Source organism: Mastigoproctus giganteus, chromosome 6 (genome assembly GCF_048544385.1).
Source record: "Mastigoproctus giganteus isolate SK-2022 chromosome 6, ASM4854438v1, whole genome shotgun sequence".
Lineage (NCBI taxonomy): Eukaryota > Metazoa > Arthropoda > Arachnida > Uropygi > Thelyphonidae > Mastigoproctus > Mastigoproctus giganteus.
Window position 1 is genome coordinate 109,786,822 of NC_143580.1, and position 18,751 is coordinate 109,805,572.

Genomic DNA, 18,751 nt, shown 5'->3' on the forward strand with positions numbered 1-18,751 from the left:
TTACCATCGAGAAGGTGTGCATGAGTGGATTTTAGGAAGGCAGGCCAACCGGACTTCTCCTAAATCTTCTGTAATAGAGAGATATTGGATCCATCAGTGTTTTAGGCTGAGTGTCTGATAACACACAGGATACCTGTTCCCCTCTAAGCCCCTATGGGAATGTAGTGCTCGCTTAGCGTGGATTCACTTAGCGCTCTGTTTTTCCGGAACGAATTATCAGCATTAAGTGAGGATCACCTGTATTATGGATTGCTGTTGATAACTAAATCAAGAATATTGCCTTTCTAAAATGGTGTGGAAAGCAAATTGAGAAATATACTGCTATAAAGTGAGCTGCCAACCGATTAAGTCCTGTTGATATCTGGAAAGTTAAAATCTCCCCTAATAAGACATTCTAATTTACTGCCCTATTTCATTTGTCTGTATAGTTGTTTGCTTTACTCGTCATAGTAATTGGACCATAACAGACGCCAACTCTTATTTTTGTTTTGCCACTGTTTATTTCAAACCAGAGTGAACTCGGTATCTCTTACTGGTAACTTGTGTGTACTGCTTGTACTTTTTCAGTTTATTTTTCTTAACCAAAGCATTGTTCCTTCTCCCATCTGTCTTGTCCCTCCTGCAGTAAAATTAAATGCAATTTCTGCCCCCTGAGATAGCATTCCTATTCAAGTCCTTCCTTTCATGCGGTATCTTATGCATTTTTTGTCCTATATATTTTCTTTATTATTTTTTAAAAGTGTAACTATCTACAACCCACCCCCTCCTGTTTTTTCTGGACACCTGCTACAATTCCAGCATTGTGATTGAGCAGCTCAGAAACAATGAATATGTACAGAAGATGGTATGCTGCTTCTCCTTGTGTCAAGGATAGGGCCAGCCAGCAGATTTTCAGAAAACTGTTTTGGCTGGTTGCTGAGGCCAGTCATGTAGCCCAACAGTGCATTCAAATTATAATAATTATTATTATTAATTTATTTTATTTTTTGGCTGATGCAGAAAAAGCCTGTGACTTACTTACACTATGACTAATACCTAATGCTAATAGGTCAACACATTACTAAGCATACTAACCAACACAACACACATGGCTGGCTTTGCAGAGATGCTCAACACAGAGACATGAGGCAGGTTTCAGGGAATTATTTGAACTGCTGTAACTAAGCTACATATACATATATGGATCTGTACACATTTACACCATATTCAAATTGTGCATCTGAAGATATAAAGTGACACTCTTTGGCAGACACTGATCCTTTTCCACTTCTTATTGCATAAAATATTTCCCACTTCCCTGGTGCTATAGTCACCAAGAATAATTACCTCTGTGAGATGGACTAGTGCATCCTGCCTGTGACTTTACTTTTAATTTTCTAAATATTTAGACAAGTACAAAAATTAAATAAAGGTGTATAATTAAACACTTAACTATTTCTTTACCCTGCTGTGCAGCCAGGTGCATGAGCAGTAGCCTCTAATGTTAAGATGTGCTAGTCAAGTCCTGATCTTTCAAGTGCAATCCCTTTTCTTCACACACTTATTCTTCCAACAAGTTATAAATTTTCATTTAATTTCCTCACTTTGCACCTAGCACAAAGCACATCCTGTGGTATTACATCGTTTGCATGCATACCACATGCACAGTGCATGCAGTAAGGTTTTTGTTTCATAGACAAAGCACTTTTGACATCCCCCTCCTGAGGCAAGGCAACTAAACCTGAATACTATACTATTACCACAGTAAAGATATGTGATAGACTAGCACAGTAGTAATAGTAATAACCCCACAACTATAGCAATTAAAAATAATTTAATTTATAAAATATTAAAATATGTGCTCACAGAACCTCACAAAAGGAAATATTAAAGGATTATACTTATCCTTCATTGTTTGAAAATTTCCCACTACTGTGATATTCCAATATTCATGTTGACAGTTGCTGACTACTTTTATGTTTAATTTTCTGAATATTTAGATAAATTTGCAAAAAATAAACAAAGGTGCATTATTAAATGCTTAAAATTATTCCTTTACAATGATTACTAAGTAAAAAAATGGCCAAATTATCAAAAACGAAATTTGAATTTATAAGAAATCTGGTGAACTATTAGGTATAGCTTCTTATGAACAGAAGTACAGTCAATTCTGCTGTAACACGGTACATGTTCCAAAAAATTTCTGCGTTATGGTATTTTGCACATTAAAAACAACAGGGCTTACGGGGAAAAATAGGAATAGAGGCAGAACACTCAAAAAAATTTTTTTTTTCACTCTGTTAAGAAAAACACTAAAAATTAGAAACCCAATAAAATTGTTAACACAGGTTTAAACATCTTAAATTACCACCACTTTGCTTATTGGAGGCATGAAGTGGTGAAACCCGTGTTTAGTCTCTAGAGCAAAGTTTCCGGCATTCCCCCTCCCCCCATACTTCTCCTTCAACCCATGCACGGTACTAAGTACTATAGGTTTTGATACCTTTCATGTTTGGGGTTTTCATAAAAAAAAAAAAAAAAAGTAAATAAATAAATTACAATAAATATAGCACAGTAATATATACATACTAATTGATATTTATGTTCACTGACTTTTTTTTTTATCGTAAAATTTAACACAGTAAAAAAAATAACGACAAATATGGAATGCACAAGTGAGACCTGGAGTAAAAAGTATGAAGCTTAAGAAATAGCAATGAAGAGAAGATTCCGAAAATGTATATGTTTTTTATATGGTTTCAATGAAGGGGAAACATGTTTCACCAAAATAACATAAAAACCCACAGAATTCCAGCTATCGGTATTATCGCAAATGCAGTAAGATCGAGTTCATGGTTAGATTATAATTAGATTGCAATTTATAATTATATAATTAGATTGCACTAACAAGGGAAAAAAAATAGTTTTTCTTGTTCTATGGTAGTGACCTCCAGAAATGTGCTCCTCCACTCATGTTATCCCACCTCTCAATTTCTGATTGAACAGAAAAATGTGATTTCTATTCATGATTGAACAGAAAAATCATTTCTATTGGTAACTGTTATTGCTGTACTCAAGCCCACAATGACTTTTTGCTGCAAATTAATAGAGAAAAATGTTCGATTTGTGATGAGTTGACAAATCTTTTTAAAAGACTCAATTAAAAAATTTCAGAAGGTAAACTTTGAAACACAGTAAGCTCTGAGTTGTAACCATTACCTGCTGGTAACTCTCATAGCAGCTCCTACTTTGCTAAAGGTCAGACAGTGTACATGGCCATTTCTATTCATTTGGATGGGACATTTGTAGATTATCACTTATTCCTTCTTATTTGTAGAGGATCACATTGTTGATCTTTATTTATCTGATTTTTATACTAGTATAAACATATGCTGAGTGGTTACTGAATTATGACTACCTTCCTAATACAGGTGACCCCCGCTTAACGCTGATCATTCGTTCTGGAAAAACAGAGTGCTAAGTGAATCCCCGCTAAGCGAGCGCCGATTTCCCATAAGGTAACATATGTATTTATGAGCTGCGGTCGGTGCCATAGGATATTTCTTAATAAATAATAAACAGTAATGAAAAGATGCACAAATGTCGGTCAAAATATTTAATATTCAAATATTTGCACATATAAAATATTCTGCATTGCATACGTATAATTATTTGGTAACTACTGCGTATCAAAAGTAAATTTAAAATTCCAATTAAAATAATGAATTTAATTTAATTGATGAATTTAATCATGACAAATGTGTGGATTTTGAGTTGAACTTTGGCCCTCTTCCAAATAAACTAAAAGGGGTATTAATTTTAAATCTCCCGCAGCGTTACAACCAACAATAAAGTCAACCGATCCTTCGCCGCTTTGAAACCTGGCATGTTTTTTTCTTCTTTCAATATGGAACTTCTTTTAGGCATTCGTTTCCACAAAAGTCCTGCTTCAGCTATGTTAAAAACTTGTTGAGAAGTATAACACATAATACCCCTCTTCAACAATTTTAACAAGTTCTTTTTTGAAAGTTTCGGCTCCTTGATCTGCACTTGCGGCTTCTCCCTGGATTTTAAATCTATTCAACCAGCCCTTACCAGTTTTAAATGGTTCCACTTTTTTTTTTTTTTTTTTAGGCTAGTTTTCTTCAGATCATCATATTGGCTAATCTCTTTCTCTCTCTCTCTCTTTTTAATATTTAACTTAACTGAATTCTGCATTGGAATATTATCTTCAATAAAATTAAAGTCTTTCCATTTCAATCCTAATAGCCGGCCTTGTCCTAGTTGCTTGCAGTGGAACAGCTATCTTTCCCGCTGCAAAAATTAATTCTTTATTTTTTATAATTGTTCTTACAGTTAAAGTTGCAAGTCCTAAATTATGGCACACATCCGTTTGTCATTGACCGGAATCGATTCGCTTCAAAACGTCTAATTTAATTTTCAAATTCAGTCTTTTTCTTACATTTATAGTCTTCGTACTGCGCCCAGACGTTGCATTTTCATTCCTATCAGTCATTATTAGCTCTTCGAAAATGTAACTGCGTTGGTTGAATTAATTACGATACAATGTTCAAGTAAACTTTCCGTTATGCACGATGTCTAATACTCTACTGAGTGATGACTAGACTTCGGATAAATGCATATAACGCAAATATTACAAGCAATATACTTGATCATTTTTTAAAATGTTGATCTCGGAACCACGTAACAAGTCACTGTACTGAAACTAAATTAGCGTGCGAGAAAATTTCACTGAGCGTGACAAAATTTCTCAAGTCGGCGTGGGAAACGTTTCAATGCTGTTTTGCTATTCATTTTCAAGCTATCGACTCCATCAAATGAAACGATTTCATTAAATATGCCAAAAATGCAATCTGTAAAAGAGCGTTATAGTGATCTGTGACAGCGTTATAGTCAGATACGGGTTATAATATAAGAACAGCATTATAGCGAATCAGCGTAAAGCGAACCGCGTTATAACGGAGGCCTGCTGTACTGTTTGGCCACCATAACAGCTGCTGTTTGCTTAGGCATTGACTCCATTAGATGTCCTTCTCTCATCTGTCCTGTCATCTATCCTGTTCTGTCATATGTCCTGCACATTGCTCATATTATGTACTGATGGCATTGCTCAGATTATGCACCTGAGGGGCATAAATTCAAATTGAGAAAAGTCAGTTGCAGAATAGATGTGTGGAAATTTGCCTTTATTAGCCAGCAGGTGGTTGATTTCTGGAACAAACAACTTCCATCTATCATTGTGGAAGTTGATAGTTTAAATAGCATTAGCATTTAGCATTAGTAGAGGCATTTGATGCAAGAAAGCAAGCTTATGCAGCATCAGCGGAAAAAAAAAAAAAAAAAAACCCATTTCCACTTCACCCCTCTGTTCGTTCAAAATACCTGTCCAGCTGAGCCTTAAACTTATTTAGGCTATCAACTTCCACGAAAAGGGATGGAAGTCTGTTCCACCAACCAACCACCCGCTGGCTAAAGGCAAATTTCCGCACGTCTATCCTACATCTGTCTTTCCTCAATTTGAATTTATGCCCTCTCAGGTGATTATTCTGAACGAGAGGAAGAATCCCATCAGCATTGAGCATGCTCAAACCATTCAAGGCTTTATACACCTCTATCAGATCACCTCGCTGGTGTCTAGTCTCCAGACACTGTAATTTGCAAAATGTAAGCCTTTCTTCGTAAGAGCACCCCTTTGTTCCATTCACTAATCTTGTTGCCCTTCTCTGTACTCGTTCCAGCATCTCTACATCCTTCTTGAAATGAGGCCTCCAGACCTGTATACAGTATTCTAGGTGTGGCCTGACCATTGCTTTATACAAGGGAATAATCACCTCCTTATCCCTGCTAGAAAAATTCCTATATATCATTGACAATACACCATGAGCTACTCTTGTAGCCCGTCTGCACTGCTCAGAGAACTTCATATCTGCCTGCACAACCACCCCCAGGTCCCTTTCATTCTCTACCACTGTCAGTGTAGTACCACAGAGTTGATACATTGCTCTGGGGTTGCTGTTTCCCATGTGTAGTACTTTACATTTGTCAATGTTAAGCTTCATTTGCCACCTCTCAGCCCATCTGCTCAACCTTTCCAGATCCTGTTGCAGCAGCATAGTGTCAGTAGTGTCCTTGACAACCCTGCCTACCTTTGTATCGTCTGCAAACTTGGACATTAAGCTTGATATACCCTCATCAATATCATTTATGAATACAGAAAACAATAATGGACCCAACACTGAGCCCTGAGGGACTCCACTAATAACATTAGTCCACGACGAGCAGTGTCCATTGATTACCACTCTGTCTTCTCCCCCTCAGCCACCCCTTTATCCACAGCAGCAATTTGCCTCCAGTGCCACACTGCTCCAATTTGTGCAGCAGACTTCCATGTGCAACAGTATCAAAAGCCTTTCTAAGATCCAAGTATATAATATCAAAGTTATTTCCCTGCATCCAGTTCCTTTGTGATTGCATCATAGTATCCAATCAAATTGGTCAGGCAAGACTTCCCCTTAACAAAACCATGCTGTGTCTGAGCTATAACTGAAGTCTTGTCTAAATGATCCTGCAGTGCTTCTTTAACCAGTGCCTCCATTAATTTCCCTGGAACAGAAGTTAAACTCACAGGTCTATAATTACTTGCGTCAGCCTTTGATCCTCCTTTGTGAATTGGGGTGACATTTGCACATCTCCAGTCTGTGGGTACCTCCCCTGAGTCCAAGGAAGCTCTCATAATTATGGCTAAGGGTTTGCTTACTTCCTCTGCTGCCTCCTTTAATATAACTGGATAGATCCCATCCACCCCGGGTGCCTTTCTTGTGTTTATCTTCAACAATTCCTCCTCCACTTTACTCTCAGTTATTACAAGATTCTGTAGCTTACTGCTAGAGTTGAATACACCTCTGGCTTTCCCCTCGCTAAATAACTCCATGTGTGAATGTCGATGCAAAATATTCATTTAGTTTGTTAGCTACCTGAGCAGGATCATCAACAGTTGACCCATCGATATCAAGTGGACCAATCTGATTCATCCCCTTCCTTCTAGAGTTTACATAAGTAAAGAACTCTTTGCTGTTTTTCTTTGCATCCCTTGCCAAAGATTTCTCGTAATCTGCCTTCGCCTGCCTAACCTCCTTTGTAACTTGGTTACAGATCAACTTGCATCTATCATAGGCTTCTGTGTCATGTGTTAATTTGTATGTATCCCATGCATGTTTCTTCTCTGCCATATGCCTCATCAGTTCATATGACATCCATTTAGGGCTAAACCTTGAACAATATTTCTTAGTTGGTATGTAAAGCCTCGTAGCTTCCAAGATAAGTTCTTTGAATGCTTCCCATTTTGCATTTGCTGTTGGTAACATCATCAGTTTGTCCCACTGTATAGAATTTAAATACTGTCTCAGTCCATCGTAGTCGCGTTTACGAAAGCAATAACCCTTCCCTTTACCCCTAATGGTAGTTACCTCTTTGAGTAAATCCCACTTCAGCACACTGTGATCACTGCCACCTAGTGGTTCATTTATCTGCAAATTCTTAATGCATGAAGAATCACTGCTGATAATCAAATCAAGAGTATTCCTCCCTCTAGTTGCCTCCCGGACATGCTGATGTAGAAAACAATCATCCAATAAATCCACAAAAGCCATGCTCCCAATTAGACTCTTTGATTTACTGGCCCACTCTATTTCCCTGTACAGTTTCTTATTATACTCATCAGAGTCATTAGGCCTATAGCACACTCCTACTCTCAATTTTGATCTCCCAATGCTTATGTCACACCAAACTGACTCGACACTGCACTGTCCCGTGATGTCCATTGGCTTCACTTCCTTGGATTTTATGTATTTCTTAACTAATAGCATAACCCCTCCTCCCTTCCTATCCAGTCTATCCTTTCTGTAGACGTTGTACTCCCCAAATTCCAGTTCTGCATTCCTTATATCTGTGTGACACCACGTCTCGATATCCCAACAATATCTGCCTTTGATGTTTTGAGCAATATCTCAAATTCATCAAATTTATTTACTAAACTCCTAGCATTGGTGTACACGCAAGTATACGTGCACCTATTTCTATTCTTAGCTACCCTAACACAACCCATGTGTTTACTTGTACCGCAATGACTCCGGGCAGTCTCTGAAATATCCTGCATCTTGTTTTTCAGGCTTCTGCTCATTCCAATAGAAATAGTGCAAGAATCTCTTTCACCTCTGCCAGTGGCCACTGTTAATCTATTCGTCTTTGTCTCCCCCCATAAATTCAAGGAAGAACTAGACAAACTTTTGGGGCAAATGAATCGGCAGAATTGGAAGGTTTTTTTTTTTTTTTTTTTTTTGGTTGATCCTGTATAAGCTTACTTTCTTGCATCATATTCCTCTACTAATGTTAATGCTAAAGGCTTTCCACATTGTCAGAATAGACAACAGTTGCATGTCCATATACAGTCGGTCCTCGTATAACACGTGTTTGCATTACACGAATTCGATCATACACGATTTATAAATAGGGGAACGTTATCTTATATAACACGAACCGAATTCGCTTATACACGATTCGCCATTGTGTTTACAAGAAATGGCAGTCGAACGCGGAATCACCAGAACTGAACGCAACACGATAGGAATGAAGAAGATTCTGAAAATGTATTTGTGTTTTATATCAGTGAAGGAGAAACACATTTCACCATAATAACGTAAAAACCAACACAATTCCAGCTATCGATATAATCGCAAATGCAATTAGATGGAGTTTACTACCAGTTTATAACAGGTTCCACTAGCAGAAACGCAACTGGAAATTGTTTTTATTGTTTTATGGTAGTAACCTCCAAAAATGTGCTTTAGTAAAATGCGAGGTGTTAATTAATAGTGTATCTCGGCCTTTATGGTGTTATTTATTCAGTTGCTACACGCGCGCAGCTTTGTTTATGTGTATCAAGCGTGCCTCCTCGTTTTGTAATTGTGCTTTATTCCCTAAAAATTAGTAAAATACTTAAAAGGTGTGAAAAGGAAGCGTCCTGGCTAAGACACTGCAGATTCAGAGAGAGAAAAAAAAAAGCAATATCGATAAACAGAGGCGGACTGGGTCAAAAATTCTTACCCGGGAAAATTTATAGTGGCCTCATACTACGGTTTATGGCCAAAATCACACCAGCCTCCGGCCCACCGTGGTTTCCCCCGTAAGGCTTATGGCCAGTCCGCTTCTGTCAATAGAGAAAAAATATGAAATTGTGAAACGCTTTGAGCGAAATGAAAGGCCATGTGATATTGCACGTGCTACAGACCTAAATGAGGCAACGCCGAGAATTAGAAAGAATGCGGAGAAAATAAAAACAACTTTCATAGCGGGAACAACTCAAAGTGTAATTAAAATCCATTAGATTAAGACACAAAGAATTGGAAGAGATGGAACGGCTGTCATCTCTTTGGATAGAAAATCAAACAAAAAGCAAGTTTGCTTACGATAGAAGCAAAAGCATTAGCAATATTTTATTACGACTTACGTATTATTATTTATACTTACGTATTATAAAATACGTAAGTATTTTATTACGACTTACGTATTATAATTTATACTTACGTATTATAAAATACGTAAGTATTTTATTACGACTATTTTATTTAATATAATAAATTTTTACGAATAAAATACGTATTTTATTCGTAAAAATACTTTTTTAGTATTCAAAATTACTAAAAATACTTTATTATAATATAATATTATTTTTATTACGTATTTTAATCGTTATAAAATACGTAAGTATTTTATAACGATTAAAATTACCCGATTATTTATTGTGTTTGGTAATGTTTTGGTTCCAAATGTGTGTTCAATCTTGGGTGGTCGGCACCTAACCCTACTTTTCCCATAGGGCCTGTTGTTTATATTGCACGATTTTGCATTGCACGAGGATTTCTAGGAACGCAACTATCGTGCTATACGAGGACAGACTGTATCTGATTTCCCATTCCAAAACATCCCCAAGTGTTAGTTTGGACTGAGATCAGGTGAATTTAGAGGCCAATCAAGATGTATGATATCTTTGCTGTGTTCCTTGAACCACTTATGCACAATGGAGGCCTGATGATATGGAGCATTATTGTCTTGGAAGATCCTGTTTCTGTCCAGGGAAAAAATGCAATATGTCAGGGTGCATGTGGTCTCCTGAGAGCTGCCAGTAGACCTCACCAGTGAAACATTGGTTCATATGCACCAAGGGTCCTATATTAAGCAGCCACCTTCCTGGATAGTGGCCACTATATACGGTGGGTCCACAGACGTGTTGTTTGCACCGCATGTGAAGATGTCTGTCTGTATGTTGCACCAGGTATTTGGACTCATCCGTCCAGCATAGTCATTTCCAGTCCTCCATTGTGTTGTTGCCACCACAGCATTTGCCGTTGATGATGATGATCAGCAGTGAGGAGAATGTGTCTTTTGGGTTATTTTCTGCGGAACACCTGGGGCTGAGTGCGGCACCTTGTCATTTGGGATGTTATTTTTGCATTCCCCATATTGTATTCTGATGTCAACTGTTGCACAGTGACCTGCCATTGAGCCCGTACAATGCACTGCACCCTTCACTCACCACAAACATCCACCTTGCATACTCCTAATTCTGTTGGCAGCAGGTGGTTTGCCCCATTCAGCACCATTCGTTGTGTGTGTGTGTGTGTGTGTGTGTGTGTGTGTGTGTGTGTGTGTGTGTGTGTGTGTGTGTGTGTGTGTGTGTGTGTGTGTGTGTGTGTGTGTGTGTGTGTGTGTGTGTGTGTTAATGAGGTATACAAAGTGGTGTACAGTGGGCCGTGAGCAACTGAAGACTTGCCATATCTGACATGGAAGTACCCGACACAAAAGCTCTCACAATCATGCCATTTTGAAGCTCAGTGATATCATTACTACATCCCACAATTGCAACTTTATCACTTTAACTTACTTATATGATCAGATGCAAATTACCGCTGCTCTAGCATATGAAGCTCTTTGGCTTTTTATGCTGTGAGCATAATCCGTTACGGATGGGATGGTCATAATTCACCAATCACTGAGTGTATATTATTTCTGTAGTTGTGTTCTGGCTAACTGCATAATGAATAGTAGCCCATGCATGCTTAATATGAAATCAGAAGTAGTTACTGTTTTCCCAATAACATTTGAAAGATTTGAACACTATGACAAAGGCGCCTCCGTAGCCAGGTGGGAAGGAGCAGCAGTGCGTAGCACATGCTTCTTGATTAGACTGGGGTTCGAGCCTGTCACCACCAAATAGGGAGAATGCGGAAAGGTCAGGGAATGACCATCGCATATCCCGGAGCAATATGGCCTTAGTTGCTAATGCTCCTAAAAATCAAATAACAAACAAACACAATGACAAGTTACAAGAATGGCAAAACTGGGTTGGGAGAGTAGCATCTAAAACTGCGTTGGGAGGGTAGTTTGTTATAAGCAGAAGTGCCCTAGATCAAAATAAGAACTTTTCAATTATTGTCTGTTGAGACACCCTCAAAAAATGTTAAGTTTCACAACAGTCAACAATTCTAGATGGAAATTTTCTTGCAGACCCTTTAAGTCTTTAAATCTGATGATATAAAGACTTAGAGTCAACGACTCTTTAAAAGTTAATACTGTGATTACCTTAAGCTATCTTGGTCCATTATTCTTAGGTAATCAAAATTATCCTCTTTCTGCCACTTGTTTTACCTCTAACTTCCTTATATATTCTATTCATTTCCCTTCTTATCTACAATAATTACATGGGAATGATAAATGGATGTTGTATGGGAGAAAATGTCCATTCATGCATGCTGTTGTATCAGTATTGGCCATACCATGCAAAGAAGCCAGAAGCTTTTGCTATACCAGCAAAAAAAAAAAAAAAAAAAAATCCAGGAAATTAAACATTCCCAAATCTGCAAATTTCTGAAGAAATGGAAGTCCACAGACGGACACCAACTGAGCTTACAGACCTTAAGATAGATGATTGTTACTTCACGAGGCCCTGGAAAATCTGTTTTTGTAGCTGTGAGCAGCCACAGATAAACTTCTAAATGTTCTGCAACATATAGAGAGCTGCAGCCCACAAGCCTTCAATAACAAATTTGCATTGTATGGCCAAAAACAGATCTGGACTGAGGATCAGTGGAAACCAGCCTGGTAGAGCAGCAATGCACACTATATGCTCTTCCAGTCTGATATATGTGTTTGATTGTGGAGTGAATTCTTACTACTGAGTGTGTTTTCCCAGCTGTTAAGTTTGGAGTATGAGGTGTCATGGTCTAGTGGGGGGGGATTCTCGTGGTGTGGTCTGGGTCCACATATCCTAGTACATGGAACCATGAATGCCATGTCCTATTTTGATGTTGTGACCAATTGTGCATGCCTTACATTATTGCAACTTTCTGGAAGTGGCTCTTGCACCTTCTAACATGACAGTTGTCAAAGGATTTTTTTTTTTTTTTTTTATGTAAACCCCAAACACAAGAGGTATTAGAACCTATAGTACTTAGTACCGTGCTTGGGTTTGAGGTTAAGAAGACGAAAGAAGATATTTGTTGACATTGGACTTGAACTTCTGTAGATTGTAATTTTCAGGAAATACGTATGAAGGAAGGTTGTTCCAGAAAACGGCAGTTGAATGAATAAACGAGGAAGATGAAAAGTTGGTTCTGTGAGCTTGAAGTTGGACAGTAAATGAAAGGTGGCTGGTGGCTGCACGTGTTCGGACTGTTTTGAAAGAGAGAGAGCGGGAATTATAGAAGCCAATTCAGAAGAACAGTGCCCATGGAAGTATCTGTAGAAGAGGCATGCAGCAGAAACAGTACATCTATAAGACAGCGAGTGGAGAGGCTCTGTTTGAGATGAATCATTAATCAACTTAACTGCCCTCTTCTGAATGGAATCAAGAAGCCTGAGAGAGGTTTTGGGGGCACTGCCCCAGATGTGGGAACAATATTCCATGGTAGGGCGGTTTTGCGATTTATACAGAGTGAGCAGCTGTTTGGAAGAAAAGTAATGCCGAAAGCAAAAGAGAAAACCAAGTTTTTTAGATGCAGAGAAGCAATATTTGTAATGTGCTTGTGCCAAGAGAGATTAGAAGTCAGGGTAATCCCCAAAAGAGATATATCATTTTGCCTAGAAATCAGAGTGTCACCAAAGATAAGCATAGGAGCAGAAGAATCCTTTTTATGAGATATAAGACAAGACTGAGTTTTAGAAGGGTTGAAATCAACTAAGTTGTCTTTGCCCCTCTGGAGAATTACCTGAAAATCGACATTTAAGGAATTAATAGCAGATTTTCGAGGAGTTGAAGCTGATTGAGCAGAGCAAGGTTTCTCAAAATGGAAAGTGGAATGCAATGTGCTATCATCGGCAAAACTATGGATAGAATTTCCAGTCAATGGAAGAAGGTCATTAATATACAAGAGGAAAAGAGTGGGGGAAAGAACTGAACCTTGGAGGACACCGGCATTAATGGAGAGGTTAGAAGACAGAGCCATCTACCATCACCCTCAGTGAGCGATTAGAGAGAAAACTGGATAACCAATTACAAAAAACAGTTGGCAAACCATAAGATGGAAGCTTGTTTAGAAGACCTTTATGCCAAACACGATCGAAAGCCTTTGAGATGTCAAGAGCAACTACTTGTGTTTCACCGAACCTTTCCATTGAATTACTCCATAAATGGGTAACGTAAGCCAGAATATCACCAGTGGATCAACACTGACGGAATACATACTGGCGATCATTGATCAGACAGAAGATTTCTAGGTAGTTAAGAGTCGGGTTAATTGATTTCTCCATTACTTTAGAAAGAGTAGAAGTAATTGCAAACGGACAACAATTGGATCTGAAGGATTTGTCACCCTTTTTAGGAACTGGCTGGATATGAGCAAATTTCCAAGCAGAAGGAAAAACACCTTTGGAATAAGAAAGTGAAAAAAGGTGGCAAAGAATAGGAGTAAATTCAGGAGCACAGGTTTTGACAACAAATGGAGAAATACCATCCGGACCTGGAGCTTTCTTAGCATCAAGATTCGTCAAAATCCTTCTGACATCCTTTTGACTTAAGACCACAGGAGGCATGGAATGGAGAGTGTTGGGAATGGTGGGAGGTGTTTTACCAAGATCGTTAATACATGAGTTGAAAGAAAAATGGGATGTTAGCAGGTCAGCTTTCACCTTGGCTGATTAAAAAGAACCATCTGGTTTGGACAGAGGTGGGTGCAGAGATGGGCAAAAGTTGCAACTGAAAGCTTTGGCAAGTTTTCTACTCTTAGCCTGTTCAAACTCTAGTTTGGACAAATTAATAACTGCTCTACAATTGTTGTGAGCTTTGGTGTAGGCAGAAAATGAAACTGAAGAATTAGAAACAAGCCAATTACGATATGCAAAATTCTTCTCTTGATCAGCCTTAGCACATTTATTGGAAAACCAAGGTTTAGATAAAGGACGAGAATTTTAAAGTGGAGTGTGGGATAAAGGATTCCATTCCTGCAAGAATAATTTCACTGACACTATCTGAGAAAATGTTGACATCAGAAGTTTTGAAACAGTAATCTGACCAAGGAAAAGAAGAAAAGAAATCTCGCAGGTCATCCCGTTTTGCATTCTTGTAATGCCGAACAACACGAGGTTGGGAATAGCCATGAGATAAAGGTTCCATTGGAGAAGAGACAATCACCAAGTTGTGATCTGCCTAAAGGACCTCTCACTTCGACCGTGTACTTATAAGAGTTGTTTGTGAGAAAAAAGATCAATCGTGTTGGCTGTATGATTAGAATCGTCCGGTATTCTTGTAGATAAATGAACAATCTGTGCAAGGTCATTAGCAATTGCAAAAGCCTCAGCATCTCGACCAGCTGGTTGGTGTGACTAGAAAACGGAAGCCAGCTGGAGTTGTGAACGTTAAAATCACCAAGGAAAATTACATCACTGTTAGGAAAGTTGGACTGGAGAAAGTCAAGTTGCAAAGAGAGGAAGTCAAAGAGCTCCAAGTGATTAGTGGAGTTGGGAAAACGGTAGAGACAACAGATAAATTTGACACAGTGAGGTAGAGAGAATTTAAGCCAGAGAAGATCAAAGAGAGGAGATTCTAAGTTGCCAAGTCTCTGACAGGGAATATCAGAAGAGACGTATGCACAAGTACCACCTTTGAGGCGAAAGGAATCATACAGCGAATAATTTGTGCATCCGAGGTGAGTTGGATTGAGTTGGTGAAAGAATTGTAGGTTACATTGCATTATCAAGAGGTCATTTTTCAGAGGACATGTTTCAGAAGATTGAACAGAATATTACCAATATGTTTAAAGTAGCAGTTACGATGCTGAGAACTCAACCTAATTGAGCATCTTTAGGATGAACTGGAATGAGAATAAAGCAAGACTAAGACAATCTTTATTATTGGAACTAATGAATGCTTTTAAGGAGGAATGGAGTGCAGTATTATCAGCTTTCTTTCAGAAATTAGTAGAAAGTCTTCTCTGAAGCATTGACATAATTGAGGTGTGCCAACATGCTTATTAATTTCTTTTGAAAAAAATACATGTTTTACTGGTGATTAAAAGTGTCGTATGGCTTAGATAGGATAGTGTACTTATGTTTCAGTGATAACTATTCTTTAAGCAGCTGTGTTTTTTACTTTGCTGATTCATCATATTTTCATTCATTTTTACTGCATTTTTTTTACCATGATTTAAATTGAAATAAATAAAATATTAAAAATTTAGTTTTTCATTAATTGGATTTTTCAGATATATCCTACAGAATCAGTTGGTAATAATTTCAACCTTCCGCCAACAACATTTGCTTCCCCTTCTCCATCATCAGGTTAGTTAATTTAAATAATAATTATTCATGGTAAAACTTGTACATCAGTATCTTGATGAAATGCCTATTTTAACATTTAAAAGTGGGAGCAGCATAAATACAGCAAAGATTACACCACTCTGCATAGTTTTAAATGTTTGTAAAATAATAGGTTTTTTTAACTGTTTTTTACTGATTTCAAAAATATTATTCTTTTTTTTTTTTCCTGTCATTTTTTTTACAAATCACTTAAGTTGGTATTGTGAGTTGTATTATTGACTGTATTAATGTAGTAGTAAATGCTGGGAATTTGTAAACTAAATCTTCACATGTTGGCAACATTGCCCTCAGTCATTTGTTTCTTGACCTTGATAACTCCATGCAGCAGTGTTTATCAGTGTGAGCTCGGTTTCTTTTTGAGGTTATTGTGTTAAACTTGTGCTGAAAAGTGAGCAAAATGTCATGCAAGTGTTTGAATAATCCAGACTTTATATTGCTATATTTCTGGAAGTTATGTAGTCCTCAAGCAAAGACAGTATATTACACAATTTTGTAAAAAAATGTTTGTTGTGCTTATTTTGAAGTTAAACTTTGGTGACCAAGATAAAAAAAAAAAAATAGGCTCCACAAAGTTTGCCGACCTTTGTGGAGCCTATGAAAGAGTTGGAGCATTGAGATTGTGGAAAAATTATAAAAAGAAGGCTATGCCATTTGCAATTCCCATGATTTCATGGAAGCCTACAAACCACTGTGATGACTGTTACCTTTGCTTAGTTGATGCGGTGGGATACAATGCACGGAAGGGCACAGTGTATAGTAATATTCTGTCTGCTAATTAGACCAATTAACCTGCTGATTCCATGTCCTCCGCTTATATTGGAGAATGTTGTAGCAGAGAGTGCTAAAAGTGAAGCTTATGAAAATGAAACAGAAGTCTATATGCCTGGAGACATTGAGTCCAGCCCTCAGTTGTTTTCACAGCATGAACTCAGTGATCTGGTAATAGATTTAAATTTACCAAAGGAGTCTGCAGAACTCCTTGATTGTAGACTTAGTCAAAAAATCTTTTAGTACATGGGATGTTTTTGTCATGGTACAGACACAGAGAATGAAAGCTAGTCCCCTGGTTTTCTGAGAATGATTCTGACTTTTTGCAGTAATATAAATGACTTAATGAACTATTTAGGAATTCTAAAAAATATTTCTTGCCTAAATGTCTAAGAGCATGAAGGAGTTGGTTTATGCATGGTTACTGCATGTACATCATTTCTACTACATAGATAGTATGAATGCATTGTTTAATTATATCTCATATTGTGAATCAACCTTCACAACGAGTTGTAGTAGTAATGGAGGCATGTGATGCAGGCAAGCGTATGAGCTTATGTAGCATCAGCCAAAAAAACCAATTTCACACATCTATTCCCTCTAAATGTTTGTCTAGTTCTTCCTTGAATTTAACTAACTTTACGCACATCTGTTCTACAACTGTCTTTCTTCATTTATGAATTTATGTCCCCTCAGGTTCGTAATCTGAGCAAGCGGAGAAATCCCATAAATTCAGCATGTTCAATCCATTCAAGGCCTTATACACCTCAATATGACCATCTTGCAGGTGCCTAGTTTCCAGCCACTGCAATTTGCAGAACTTAAGCCTTTCTTAGTAAGAGGACCCCTTCGTTCCTCTCACCAGTCTTATTGCCCTTCTCTGTATACGATCAAGCAACTCAACATACTTCCTAAAATGAAGCTTCCAGACCTGTACACAGTACTCAAGGCATGGCTTGACCATCGCCTTATACAAAGGGATAATCACCTCCTTTTCCCTACTAGCAAAATTCCTGTACATCATTGACAATACCCCATGATCTGCAGCTCTGGCAGCCTATTTGCATCGAAAACTTCATATCTGACTGCACAATTACTCCCAGATCTTTTTCATTTTCAACTATCCTAAGTGTAGTACCACACAGTTGGTACATTTCTCTGGGATTATTTCTGCCCATGTGCAGTACTTTTTATTTGCCAATGTTAAACTTCAGTTTCGACTTATCAGCCTATCTGCCCAAATTTTCTAGATCCTGTTGCATTAGCACACTGCCATTACTGTCATTAACAACCCTGCCAGCCATTGTATCATCTGCAAACTTTGACACTAAGTCTGGTATACCTTCATCAATATCATTGATAAATATACAAAACAACAGTGGGTCCAACACCGAACCCTGGGGGATTCCACTAATAACATTAGTTCATGAAGAGCAGTGTCCATTGATTACCACTCTGTCTTCTCCCACTCAACCACCCTTTTATCCATTGTAGCAACTTATGTTTAATACCATGCTGCTCAAATTTGTACAATAGTCTTCCATGCGCGACAGTGTCAAAGGCTTCCTGAAATCAAAGTATATTAAATCGAACAGTATTTCTTAATCGGTATGAAAAGCCTAGTAGCTTCCATGATTAGTTCCTTGAATGATTCCCCTTAGAATTTGCTGTTGGTAACATTATCAGTTGGTTACTGTACAGAATTTAAAAATTGTCTGAGACCACTGTAGTCACCTTTATGGAAGCAAAAACACTTCCCTTTACCCCTTATGGTAATTATATCTTTAAGTAAATCCTACATTAGTACACTGTGATCATTGCCACCTAGTGGTTCCTTTATCTGCAAATTCTTTATATATGAATAATCACTGCTAATAACCACATCAAGTGCACCCTCTCTGGTTGCCTCTCGAACATGCTGTTGCAGAAAACAATCATCCAATAAATCCACAAAAGTCATTTTAGTGTGCGAGTGACCAAACCGCAAGTTCCAGTCAATATCTGGGAAGTTAAAATCCCTCAGTATAACACAATCTGATTTACTGGCCCATTCTATTTCTCTGTACAATTGTTTGTTGTACTCGTTAGTTGCCAAGGTATTGCACTGCTTTGAATA

General features: G+C 37.9%; 1 protein-coding gene across 1 annotated transcript in view; it reads left to right on the forward strand.

Moving 5' to 3' along the window:
* Positions 1–18,751, forward strand: part of LOC150084505 (transcription factor 12-like) — a 288,229-nt gene that overhangs the window by 120,088 nt on the left and 149,390 nt on the right. Inside the window, exon 5 of the mRNA XM_090375252.1 lies at positions 15,753–15,828. Within this exon, the coding sequence (XP_090231378.1) occupies positions 15,753–15,828 (76 nt within the window). The remainder of the gene's footprint in view (positions 1–15,752; positions 15,829–18,751) is intronic.